This window comes from Anas platyrhynchos, chromosome 3, assembly GCF_047663525.1.
Source record: "Anas platyrhynchos isolate ZD024472 breed Pekin duck chromosome 3, IASCAAS_PekinDuck_T2T, whole genome shotgun sequence".
Lineage (NCBI taxonomy): Eukaryota > Metazoa > Chordata > Aves > Anseriformes > Anatidae > Anas > Anas platyrhynchos.
In genome coordinates, this window is record NC_092589.1 from 816677 (window position 1) to 831227 (window position 14551).

General features: G+C 35.5%; 1 protein-coding gene across 1 annotated transcript; it reads right to left on the reverse strand.

The window, feature by feature from the left end:
- Positions 1-601: 601 nt before the first annotated feature.
- On the reverse strand, positions 602-11425 carry LOC140002062 (coiled-coil domain-containing protein 138-like). Its single transcript, XM_072035174.1, has 4 exons — positions 9944-11425; positions 9035-9151; positions 7908-8100; positions 602-5902 (listed from the first exon to the last, which is right to left on the reverse strand). The coding sequence occupies exons 1-4, from the start codon at positions 10055-10057 to the stop codon at positions 5748-5750; spliced, it is 579 nt and encodes a 192-aa protein (XP_071891275.1). The 5' UTR covers positions 10058-11425; the 3' UTR covers positions 602-5747.
- Positions 11426-14551: the final 3126 nt, after the last annotated feature.

The following is a 14551-nucleotide window of genomic DNA, read 5'->3' on the forward strand; positions in this document are numbered from 1 at the left end:
TAAAAAAATAGATTATTATAATTAGCTTCCGGGGTCCAGTTCCTCCTACTGGAGCATGTGCATCAGTCTCCTCTGGGGGTCTCTAGGGGTCTTTCATGCTGAAGGCTCGTAGTCTTCCTCTCACCCTTTGTACTTACTCGGCACTATTCCAAGTTTATGGAACACTCTCTGTACACTCTCCCCAGGTCTTGTCTCCCAACCGTCCTTCAGCTTCTTTTTTCTTCCTCTTAATCTCTTGGCCCCCCTGGCCAGATACCAAGGATCTCATAACAGTCACCAGCAGTCACCAGTTATTATCAGTTGTTCTGAAACTCCCAAACAGGTTGACGACTCATGAGCAATTAAAACATTCTTTCCCAGCTATTTACAGTCATCTACATAACATCTATAGCAGTGTTAAATCAATCTCGAAGAAGACAGAAAAAAAACCTGTAACTGTTAGAACTAGAAGTCAGGAATAACAAAAGCAAACAGGTTCATAAATTTAAGGAGTGTTTTCTGAAGACGTGATAAATTGACTGGAATGAGGGGGAGACTGGGACACACTGCATCTGTGGTTCAAGAACTAAATTGCCAGTGCAGGGCCCAGAGGCAGACAGGATTCAAACAGAATTATTCTTTATGGACACGAATTTATGGACACGAATTGGAATTGTTAAAACATTCCTCACATCAAGAACTATGCTTTCTCTTGACTAAATGGTATTTACATGTAGTACAGTGGAAGATCAAGGAAAACCTGTAAAAAGATTTCCCCAGTGAGAAGCAAGATTTCAGAAACAGGATGTGTACAGAAAATCCACAATAACATCGAGGCAAATACAGTAATGAACTACTACAAAACCAAGGATAAAAAAATTAAAGAATATTTCAAGGTTCATTTCTTAAGATTTATGGCACCACCTGTGAGGTTGTCTTTTAATTAAACAAATTAAAAAATCTGGATTTCTGAGTACACCTTTAGTTTATTTCCAATGAAAAATATGATTTAAATTAGAGTATTTTACAGGAAGTTTTTTGTTGTTGTTGTTTTTTTTTTTTTCCCCCAAGAGTTCAATTTTGTTCCTAAGAAAAATCAAACAAAACCCTCAGTTTTGTAAATAACTAACTCTAATGTAAGCAACAGTTTAGTGTAAATACCTGCTTTTATAAATGAAACAATCCCATTAAATAATGCACATCAACGGAACTCAGCAGCATTCTACCACTGACATGCTGAAGCTCTTTGTTATAATAAATTAGTAACCAGTAAGCAACAGAAACCTATTCTGTAAAGGTTAACATTCCCCCAAAGTCTTAAATGGCTCAAGACTTTAAACCGTGTGTTGTTTTTTTGTTTGTTTTGTTTGTTTGTTTTGATAGAGATGAAAATTGACAAAACTGAAATTTAAGTCACATACAAAACAATTTTCAGAGGACATTTTTACCAAGTAACTCAGTAAAACCGAAGGTCGGGGGAAGAAAAGAAGGGTTTTCTTCTAAGCATTCTCGTCATCTAAATAAATGAGGAATATATGTTCTTTAGGCTAGTTATTTTTTAGTTCATATTCTGAACTACACAGATATATAGGCAAATTGAGAGATTCATCTTACATATCTGTGACAAACATTTTAAACATAATTGCTAACAATGAAAGTCCAGCATTATTTGTATTGGAGCAAATGAACGTCAAAACAGAGATGCGCTTTTAAAAAAAGAGAAAGGTCCCCAAGTTCAGTGATCTAATGGCAATTAACAGAAAAACGGTAGTAAAGGATTACTTTATTTCGGAGAGTTTCTGTAATATAAAACAAATCCTTTCCAAAATCGAAATGTCTAGCTCGCGATTCTGAAGCAATGCAGCCAAAGTATGGAAAAAGCGTTCATTACTGCAGTCCTCCAGGAAAATCTTTAAGTAAACTGTAAAAGAAAATAGTTAAAAAGTTTAATCACAGCACTTGGCTCATGGAAAACTAAATCATTGATTTATAGCTTTTGAGGGTTTTATATGCGCCTCATGCTGTGCAACCATGAGAACAATGTACTAACTGGGTATATTCTAGGCATGTGATGCAAAAATCAGGTAAAACCGCGAACAAAACTCACCCAAGTTCCTAAGAATTCTGATATTACCAGCACTTGTGGTATTAAAACAAGGCCTATTCCCTTGAGAACAAAGGAAAACAGGACACTGAGCAATTTTAAACTCAGATAAAAAAAATCTCATCTTCAACATGTTTATTCAATGCTCCTTTTCTTATGATGACATGAGGAGAACACTAAGCTATGCTAAAAAAACTGACAAGGAAATATTTTAAGCTGCTGCAAAATGACGTACGGAAATAGTACATGTAGACACTGATGACTAGACAGCTTTTCATTATCAAAACTGTCACCGTACCGTTTCAAGACAGGCAGAATCGTAATTGAGAGGTCAGAGTTGGATAAGAACACCTGAATATCAAAACAATTCCTGTAAAATGCTGGATAATTTTTAAACATGGCCATATAGTATAATCTTTTCTATTTATCCTGCTCCCCAAAACTTAGTCAATTCAGAATAAAGTAAAATCTGTTCCCTTGTGTTATTTCACTCTTGATTCTAATAGTACAGACTGATTTAGAGCAACACCATAAAGAACATAAGTACCGATTTAATAGGTCACAGAACTGAACACATTTGTTAGGAATCCAACAAAACAAGTCACTATTCACTGCACTCTGCCCTTAGCGTATAAACACACTTGGTATGCCCCAGGATATAGTTACTTCGAATATGCCATTAAATTAATAGTTATTGTAATATTATTCTACTTTTACTGTAGAAGAAGGAGGTCCTACAATTTATTCCTATAAATATCCTTAAATATCTAAAAATGCCTTAAATTCCTTTTTGTAGGTGTAAACAAATACCATATTCTGCTTACTTGGCCATTTCTTTGCTGGCTTGTTCTTACTGGTCTCAATAATACTGTATTATTTTATTATTAAAAATACCGGTCTTAAGGTATCTTAAAAAAACTTTATTAATATATATACACACACATATACATACAGATACACTGTAAAATGTTTTAACTGAGAGGTTTATAAAACAATATAAAAAATACGCTGAGGGAATTTTACCATAAAGCAGAAGAGCCAAAGTGGAAATAATACCTCAAGTTTCACAAAGTTCAATCACATGAAAGCAAACTGATAAAGACATGCATTTAAAGAGATTTTTCCTACATTGTTTATCTATTCATTTTATATATTCATTTCAAATAAGCTTTTGCAGAATAGATTTTAAATCATCACAAATGTACAAAATAAGCATATAATTTAAATGCCTGTCTATCTGATGAACTAGAAGAATAAAAACTGTGTATTTTTACATATTTTTCTGCATCATCTCTGCACAGATTTTGTTTTTATTAACTACTGTAGAAAAACTAACTTGGAATCTATCCGGTCAGGATTTGACACAATTTTAAATAATCTGCAAAAGCCTCCCATAGGAGCCATAAAAAATTGCAGCATTTGGTAGTTACATTAACTTAACTTCATTGGTAGACTGTAATGAACAATGAGCAATTTATCACTGTTGACAGAACTCATCTGAAATTTACCCTCAAAGTGATCAGTCACTCACAGCATCAAGTCTCACCAGCTATTGTCATTCAGAAATTTCTGTTTTATAGCTAAAGCTCTGTCACCTCAGAAAATGAAGACTGTCAGGAACACCAGCTTGAAGTTCATGTTTTAACAAATTAACCATTACGGTTTTGCCTCGTTTCTAATTGCATGTGGATCTGCCAGGAGAGCGGACCAACCCAACAGAGTGATGGAGAGTTAGCTCGTGGAAAAGTTACATAAGGACCACAGAAAAAGAACCAGTAACTACACTGAACAGCTTGCTGATGAGCTGCTGTCTCTTACACAGTCACTGGCAAGACTGGAACCATTTGCTGAGTTTAACTGATTCTCGTCGTCAACAGCTGGGCCTGGTAAGAGCCAGTGGTTATAGCACAACGGAGGGCAGGCGAGGTAACAGTCAGTGCAAGGCCCCTCGAGTGTGGATGCCTTCGTGGGTGACCCCGAGTTAAGAGAGCCCAAGGACAGGTCCAGCCCATCACCCAGTACATGTTGACCTCAGGATGGTATCAATTGTTCTTCGGCTTCCTAGATGTGCAAGACCTTCACGCAGCTATGACACAGGATGTACGGGAGGCCACCCTCATTCTTAAATGACCATCACAAACATACACACACAAAAAAAAGCAATAAAAAAGGTTAAAAATAGAACAGGATTCCTTATGTCACAGAAGTAAGTTGGACTGAACAGAAGTTTACAAACATCAGAAAAGACCAGAACAAAAACCTACACCTTGGAGGCCAGGAACTACCTTTATAACAAGACAGACTGACAGGATTCTGGATGTGAAACACCTGAACCAAACAGGGATGGGGTACATGAAAAGCTGCGTGCCAATAAAGATGAACAGCAATAAGACTATTAATTCTAATTTGTCATTAAGATACTACGTATAGATAGGAAACAGATGGTACCAATACCTGAACGGTTACATTTGACATGCAACAAGGTTACAAGCAACATGGCAAAATGTGAACTTGTCACAATTTATCTCCATTATTCTTCCAAATCTAGGCATCCAGCAGATCGAAATGACTACTACTAGATAACAGAACATGTACTGTTAGTGGAATTTTTCTTCAAAGTAATGTCAGATACCATCAACCCTGCTTAGGTTTTTCTTTCCCAGTTACTATACCGATCAAAATTATGATGATTAGAAATACTTTAGTGTAAAAAAAACAAATAGATAAACTAACCACACGGTCTGAAAGGATGAAAACAACATCAGGTAAATCTTTCTGCCACTTATCTCACTACAAAATGCCTTCTAACTCAACGTTGTTCCATCCCAAGTCAAACACGCTTTCTGTTTTTGCCCCTATAGTACATGGTAACAAAATACCCCAAGCCAACAATATACATTTCACAAATAGCAGCAGTCCCTTCTCCTTCCCTTTTCTGTTCCAAAAAACAATGAATACTTTTTATTTTAAGAAAATTAACAAGGATTGTTCCACATGACACTGGAATGGCTCACTACTTGTGTGTTCATCCAGATTGTTATCAACTGATTCTTTGCCTGTGTCACCTGGAAAACCACTGTGAAGGAGACTATTAACCCTTTTATAGGACCACACCACAGTACAACTCATTGAAACATAACCATCCCTTACAGATGTGCCATTTCCAATTACTTTAAAGTGAAAAATGGCTAGGGGTGAGCTGTTCACATTAGGGGGGTAAAAAAAGATAAAAGTTTATTTATTTATTTATTTATTTATTTTATCTCCACCTGCTAACAGGATTTCATGAAATGGCTGCCCTGGCACAGCCTTACTTCAAAAGAAAATTACTCATTGGCAAAACATCAGCAAGGTAAACCAGTGGAATAAACAGAAAAGCTAAACTAAACATCAAAAAAAAATCACACCACTAAGAAAGCAACCAGGACAAGATGTAAAGCTTGGATGCTGACAGTGAGAAGAGACGGACAATTCAGAAACATACTTTATATCTCTAATGAATTTAAATGACACAAATGAATGCTAATGCTAGATCAGGTTATTTATAGAGAAGCAGCACGTTATTTTTGATTTGGTATTTATGCTTACCTCACCTACTTTCATCATAACTTTGTATGTATTTTTTTCAATTACTCACTTTTATCGTTGTTCATGGCCATCTCAACTAATGCATTAAGTGCAATAAAAAGGAGACTTTTTTGGATATAGTTAAGTGGCTTAGTATGATAGGCACACATCGGTATTGCAAAAATAAGATCTTTCCTTCATCTGTCTTCAAGTCCACGCAAAGGGAACGAAATGCCTGAGTCAGGTAATTCACTGAAAGATAACAGAAAACAGGGAATAAAAATTATGTAATCACAGTTCCATTAGATGATCACAAATACATGAATATTTATCCTAAGAGTTACTGTTGCAGATATATACTAATTATAAAAAAAAAAAATTAAATGGCTGAAAATATTAATTTACTTATTTGTTTAAATGCATCTTCTGCCTATTTTTATTCCTTACAAAAATTGTTGTGAGTGGAAAAAAAGACAAGTTACAACTCACAAATTGAGCAAAATATATTTGCAAATATAACACCTTTCTAATCGCTTCCTTAAGAGAGAAAAGAAATCACAAGCTGCATAGTTTGGGACTATATTGGTTTCAACACCTGGGAAGCCTCTAATAAAGGAGTAAAAGGCTCATTCATCTGAATAACTGCAATTACTGTCATGACAGCAACTATTCACATTCCTTTCCATAAAAAGCTGTAGTTTAAGTTATATATGCATCCACGTTATATATGCATCCACGTTATATATGCATCCATTTTGGAGAACACTAAATTATTCAGAGAATTTAGATTAAGTGAATCAATTCAGTTTTCTTAATTTCATGATGTCAAATCTTCCTCAATATCTTGGAATAGCATTGATCATCTGGAGCACAGAAAATTAAGAGTAAGGGGAAAATTTATCACATAGCAAAAGTTTAATTACAGTGCCATCTGCTGGATATTAGCATCTTGAAGGGAACAGGATATATATGTTTAAACTGAATGTGCTGCTTTGTCATCGCTAGATCATTAGACATGTGGTCAGTGATGAAAATTCATACACGGTAAGTTTCAACATAAATTTAACAGGTAATTTTTTTCCATGTTCTATAGGCTCGCAGTAAAAACCGACCATGAGAAGCTAAACTGATTCATTCTGATCAACAGCTTTCATCTGCTTATAGTTAATCTCTGCAATAAGTACTTTTTTTGTATTGTAATTCATTTGCATCATTTTCATCAAACATTTCTAGAAATGTGAGTTTCAATTTCAGGGTAATCATGCTTCACCAAAATATTCTGACTGAAACTATATGATACTGAAATTGAAAATACACTGATTCTTCCCTCCAACAGCTGAAATACTGTATTTGTTTATTAATGGTGACAGGGTGGTCTTCCAGAATGTTTAAATCCTACTTATTCTAAGTACTACCAGTATAAATACTGCACAGGTCAGTATTTTTGTCATCACTTCAAAGAAAACGTTTTTTGTCTTTTCAGGCCCTGTTTGTTTTTAAAGAAACTGCTGCTGAGAAGAGATACTACGGCATCCTGGAAATTGCACAAGTGGAGTAACTCTCATGAACTGAAGCAAAAGTCACTAAGAACTGCGATATCTCCAGACAAGTACGACCTCGTTTGCTTTTGCCTGTTAACAAAATACATTACTATACTGCATCAGCATATGGTAGCATTCTTCAATGCTGATAATGTTTACGGGTAGCCACTTGCAGTGACAGACTTGGTAGGAGAAAAGGGGAGACAGCAGAGAGGTAAGAGCTAGATAGAGTATGAGCTTTACATTAAACTTTGACAAAGCAATGAAATTCTAGAACTGTTCTGAATTTGCTACTGATTTCAGTTTACTGAGGAGCAATTAGCTGTACCATTATATGCAGTGCAGATCTTGACAAACAAATCACTGCTACGGTGATTGCTTGAGAGAATTACCAACATCTCTTTTCCCCTTTGTCACAAAATACGTTGATCTCACTGACATAAATAAAGCATATTAAAATGACCACACAAATTATGACATGAATAATAGCAAGGTTCCTACTTGCTTCCCTATATTATGCTTCATCAGGTGGTAAAATTCAAATAAAACATCCTTTACTACTAAAGCATTACAGATGCTACAGTATCATTGAACTGCTGCATTTTGTACATTTGTTTTTTTGTCCGGGCACATACCTGAAAATAAGATTTAAAAAAAAAAAAAAAAGAAAAAGAAAAAGAAAATTTAAAAAAGACATAATAAAAACCAGAACTTACTTCGTTTTGCTGTTCTAAGCACAACTAAAGTTGACAGAAACCTCAAAGGCATAGAGGAGCTTTTAAAGAAATGTGCAGCTTTTGGTTTACTCCGTGTAGACTTTTTAGTCCATTTTTGCATGCTTCCCTTTTGTACTGCGCCTTTGAGAATAACTTCTGCAAGTCTCTCCATTGTTGCTGTCATGCTTGCATCCTGTTTCAAACAACGTGCACATTTAGCGTAAACATTAAAATACATGAAAATCCTGTCTGCTAAGTACGTACGTTCCCCTAAGGATTAAATATTAAATAGCAGATGTCGTGACCGTGTATTGCAATATAGTCTGTACATGGGATACTACTTTGCGTTCCACAAGCAGTTGAACAACATTAGCACAGGGCCTAGTCAACACACACTTCACAAAGAAACAAGGTAGTCAGGGCCCCTGATATGCTGACATTATTTAATTTGCCTCTGGTTCCAGAATAAAGTCAGTTCAGACTCAGCTTTAATCAGTGCTGCCTACTACACTACCCTCTTTTGTGAAGATGCCTGAAGCTAGGTCCTACAAAAGCGTTTACAGAACTAAGGTCTAAACATGACCCTTAAGAATACTGTACAGGTAAGATGTATTGGACTTTTCAAAAACCGGTGCAGAAATATTACTTCAGAATCAAACTTAATAACAAGCTCATTTAAAATATGTTCTCATTAGCACTGGAACCACCAGCTTAGTTCTATTCAGTTAGACACTGAGTAGAGAACAAAGAAATCAAAATACCTTTGCTACTTTGCCACACGTTGCCATCAATTTCAACAAATCTCATGCATAAAGCGAACAAAAATATATTTCTTTTCCTAGTTCACAAGTTTTGTAAGCACATATGGAAAATACCATTTCTGAGATGCTACACACTACTGCAACAAAGATCACATATGTGTGCAAAAATATGTTTACAGACACGGTGCAAAATATTACAACGAATGTGAGAAAGTTAATTTGGTGAGAATTAGTTTTTCATTTGCTATGTATCTGTGGTAGGCATGTATGCTTTGCAAAGACAGCAAAGTTTCTTTTATATATACTCCCTGAAAATATCTACTTTTCATACTCATTTATAATACAAAATATCTCTTGGGAATTTACCTGACTACCAGTGTCTATCTGCCTTAGAGACCAGCAGATAAATTGAATCACAGACATATGTAATTTAGGATCCACAAATGGCATCCACTGGAGCTGTCCAGTGACCATAGGCAAAAGCTGTAAAAATACAGAATGGCAAAGTTACGTGCAGTATACGAACTTACAGTACAAGCTAACCACAAGTAAAAAGCAAACTAAGCAAAACTAAACCAAACTAAAATCAACGTATTCCCGGAGTTTAACAGACTACATGTACAAATACTCACTGGGCAGATCTGGTACAGGTAACAGAATTATATACTGAATTTACATTTTACACAGGTTTACACAAAAAGTGGAAAGACATTGTGTGAGCTCAAGCTCTGAAGTCTAATACCAAGGGCTACAAATTTTAGATAGAATAATAATTAAACAAACAAACAAACAGAAAAAGCAGATTTCCTGAACGCTTCACTGATTTCCAAGCCTCGGTATCCCAAAAAAGCGTTACAAGTATAGCACGGTATCATCTTTTATAAGACATAACTTGAACTTTTAATACCTAGTATCAGCACTAAAATACTTTAAATTAGACGTGTGTATCTCCTTAGGAAAAAGGAATTACATACAGTATTACAGATAAAACACGAGATAAATTATCAGCTGAGAAAAGTGACTTAAAATAGAAAGACAGGTGGAATCTCAAGGTCAGACTGCACACTACACATTTCCTTAAAAATGATCTGTATAAATATCTGTATGAAAAATTATCTATTACATCTCACTGTTGGAATTAATACTGATGGATTAACTGCTGTTTTCTTTTAATTCATGTATTCAAAGCGTGTGTAAAACAGGCAGACCTGTTACACTCAGAAATAATACAAAGAATCTTAACATTTCAACCTAAACAAATTCAAATGCCTTTACCTTCATACAATTTTCTAGAGTGTAGTTTTCTTTAGCACACTGAGGTTTCTCACTGCCCTCTCTCTCTTCTTGTATTTCTATTTTGCTAAGGTGTTGGTCTGAGATCCAGTCCATAAGAATAGTTAAGGGGTCGTAAACTTTTGAAATCCGTAGTAACTGTAACACATCCACAACATCAGTTATTTCAGTTTTCAAGTCTATGATTTTCTAAACCACAATACCAATAGACTAAAATATACGAGTACATTAGTAATACGCACATGCTTTATTTTGTGCTTAAACAAATGTTTATGAAAGCCTTGGGAAGAGATTTTCACATACAAAATCACTCTATTTTATAATTCTAACTAAATGGATCATAGGAGAAAGAAAATATTTAATGATCTGTGCATGATCCTCATTTTAATACATTTAATACACTCCTTTGCTTTATTTCATACAATCTACTTAGGCTAAATTTTAACTGTGTAACTAGCATTGTTGGAAGAATAAAGATTTCGTGAAATTGTCATTCTGTCCCTCTGCTACAACTGTACAGAAAAGCTCTGTGAAAGGTATCCAGACGTTCCTGAAGACAAACTACACGAACATCTCTCTAAAACCTTCACAAGTTTTCTTGTATCTACCTTCAGACAACTGTTCTTCTCTTCACTCAGAATTCTAACTACTGATACTGCTCATATATCACTTGCGACTGTGAGAAAAGAATATGGGGCAAACTATAACCGCCATTTAAATATAAGTAGCATACTCTATGGATACAACAAGCATCCTGATCATCATGTAAGTCCTCTATGAATACTTCAGTTTGCACAAAAGAGAAAGAGAAAGATTTTACTGAGACTAGGAAGCAGATGATTTTAATCATACTCAAGAGCATCAGAACTGCAATTCACTGAAGGAGCAACGGTCAAAAGAGTTTAGGCAGCAATTGCTTGTCAGCATTTAGGTCAGATTTAAGTCAAGTGAGAAGAAAACTTTAACTTTGTATTCTTGTGAACCACTGTCTCAGCGTGCCTTTAAGAACAGAGAAAATACTCCTTTAATTAACACTTTCAAAAATAACTAACTCTAAAGTCTTTAATACTGCAAAAGCTCTGAGAGACTAAATTTCATGTACTAGAAAACGAAGCAGAAAGTATTTACAACCATTCACACAATTCTTGTCTTAAAGAAACAAAATCAGCAATTTTGCAAACAACTTGTTCAAACATTTAAAATTGTTGACTGTAACTTGCAAAGCTACTTATAAACTTGACTGTACTGCTTGACTACTTGACTGTAACTCGTAAAGCTAGTAACAGGAAATAATTAATCTTGCCTGGGTTTTTAGCAATTCGTTATTTTCCCTCAGAGAGTTAAGCAATGACCTCAGTTCGTTATTTTCATCAGTCATTTTTCTCAAGGTTTCTCTCAGTTGGCTCATTTTTGTCTCATGCTGCTAGAGAAATATCAAATTTTAAAACGTGATTAACAAGAGAGTCTTTTTAGAAATAATTCTCAACTAAGTTCCATTTCAGTGTTAAAAAATAGGACAAACTTTCAAAGATCAAATTTGTAATTCTTCATGGTCCAATCTGCACATACCACCAGTAGTGAAGAAAGCAACATCCACACCACATATTAAGAAGAAATATAAAGAAAATGGGAGCCATGGTGTACAGCCTATGGATCTTTTTTTTTTTTTTCCAGAAAATACCTAGATCTTCTCATTGATCCTCTTATACATTCCTCAGTTAAGTCAGGTGTGGGAAAGAATTGTGAATGAAAACAAATGTCAAAGCTTTTGTTTACACTTAGCTCTTTTTTTTTTTTTAGCATCCATTTTAACCACAAATATGCCCAATTCTCCCTTTTTTGAATCTTTCAAATATTCTAACTATTCACTGCTGATAGTTAAGACGCTTTAGTTCACCTGTACTTAAACATCTGTCCTGCAATGTCCAGGAATGTATCCAATACGTGCTACATTTCATCGAATTGGAAAAAAATAATTGTGAAACTCAAGATAGTAATCTTTTAATATTTGTTATTATTATTAGTCCACAATATAATTTAATACCAGTACATACCATTAAAATATAAGCAAAAACAGACAAAAGAAACTGCAACAAAGGAAAATTGAAGCGACAATTACTTGTAACAGTCAAAAACCTACGTGCCTTGAAAAAGAAACCAAGGAATATGTCTTTTTTCCCCTTCACTGGAAATTTGAAATATAATTAAATATTTTCCAGCAGATTCTGGAAAAAAAAAACCAACACTGAGGCTTTGAAGCCGAGTATAAAACAAATGTTTTCAGAAAATAACATTCCGTTTCTCAGAAACCGTGAGAATCTTCTATGTGAAAATAGCTTTTTGTTCAGAAGTGTTGTCTTCTGCACTAGGAATTCAACCATCCACTACATTTTCTTAAGCCTCACTCTCAGACTGTTATCATGCTGCAAAAAGGACTTAAGCGGTAAATATAGAAATGATCTCATCAACAAAGAAAATGCTACAGATAGGCTCCAAACGGAGTGCTCAATTACTTCCATTGAAAAGGCCAAACCTTTAGAGTTAACCAAGCCTAGGAAAAGCTTGCCCAGCTTGGGATGGAACAGGAGCAAGGTGGCTTGAAATTGACCATAAACTTTCAAAACAGTCAGGGACAGCAGAATTATAAGTGAAAGGTTTTGAGAGGAAAAAAAAAAGAATTAATATTCTCAATTTCTCCAAACCACATTACACAATGCTTTATAAGGCTTGCATATTTGGGGTTTTGACAATAATTTCACAGTTCTTCAGGGATTTGGCAATAATTTCACAGACCACAGGGCTGTTGTAGGTGGTGCCAGGATGTCTAAACCATCCAATTCCATTATCAAATCGGGTACCATCTGTATCATAATAAAGTGCATCACTTCATTCCTGCCAAATGTTTGTCTAGTCTGTTCCGAAGACCTGCAAATACTGGAAGCACCAGTCTTACTGACCTCTCTAACCCAGTGGTTAACTGCTTCATTTTAATCTAGTTTTCCCAAATTTCAACAGTAATCTGTACCTACACATCCCACAATTCATTGCACCATTCTGAACTGGAAACCACACCAAACTCACTAACAACAGTTTGGCACTTTTTATGCTAAATCTTTCATTTGGGGGTTTCAAACACTTTAAAGAAATAAGCATTATATCCAGCAAACATATGATGGCTTAAGAAAACTACAAGCAAGTTAAAATGTATGGGGAGCAATAAGAATCACTAAGTAAGTTATTGTACTTTTTTCATAGTTCCAAGTACTGCCTAAACGTCTTCATCAGCATCTTTTATTGCAGCGAAAGCTGCTTCACATCTGTGAAGCAATTCTTCTCGCTCAACTAGAGCACGTTCTCGTCTCTCAAGTTCCAGTGCATATTTCTCCTGTGCTGAACGCTCCCTCTATACCAAGGAAAAAAAATGTTGAAACGCCTTCGAAACACATGAAATTACCGATTTATAGTGAACTAGAATTCTTTCCTCTGCAGATATGCTTAGGTTTTGTTTTTAATTATAGTGTTACACAATAGCTGACTAATTAGAAGTATCCTAATGGCCATCTACATTCAATTGGATTTGCGGCAGGACTGCTTGGCCTTCCAAAATGCAGAATTCAACTCTGCATGGCTGTTCAAGTAACAGCATAGACAATTAAAAGTAGGATTTTGTTTCCAGAAGTTTTGGATAATGCTATTATCTGTAAGACAAAAGAGTCCAGTGCCCTAAACACTAGATTGCTGTATTGTTTCTTCAGTTAGTGGAAAGCACCTCTAGGAAAGTGGTGAGAAAAAAGATACGCACAATTCTTTTCATCTTGGATGGTGCAAAAGACAGTCCCAGCAGGAAATCTAGCAGAAGCACAGAAGCTGTTACAGAATAAAACCAATGCAGGTTTGGGAGCTCTTTAGTTAGTGGCCCAACCCTGCTGGTGGATAAACTATTGGGAGTCACCAGCAGCAGAAAAGTAAAGCCAGAAGGGATGGTCTTCACAGAAGATCAAGTCAAGAGGGCAAGTGCTCTTGAATGCCCAGAGTGAAGAGCATAGTTTCAGGTGCTGTCAGGAAAAGCAGTGCTTGCAGGTGTTTCTCTCCATGCCAACACCGCATCACAAGACACAACTCTTGGAATAATAGCACTGTGTTCAAACTCCCTTCAGCAGAGCAAATATCTGATCTAACCACTACCCATGTCATTACCAAGTCAGTGAACTAATTTAGGGGAAGAGGTGGATGATGACAGTGATATAGTTAGTAATTTCTGAATTCTCTGTCAAAAGTGAGAATCTTTGTAACATTACTGATCATTACAAAATGTCTGAGGCCATTACAGTTCCTACCTGGAGATTCTGACGGGCGACTTGCAGTTCGCTATTACTCTGACTTTTACCCAAATGGGATGGTAAGGTGTTATCTGTGGAGAAAAAGAACACACTTTACATTAAAAATATAGTCTTAAATAAATAAAGACTGCTTATCCAAAACAGCGAAAGTGTATTTTAAGCGTTTACAGCGACCAGCATAAAGCAAGACATATTGAAATGAAAAAGTAATCTCCTAAAGAATTACGGAGAAATGCTCAAAGTTTTGTTC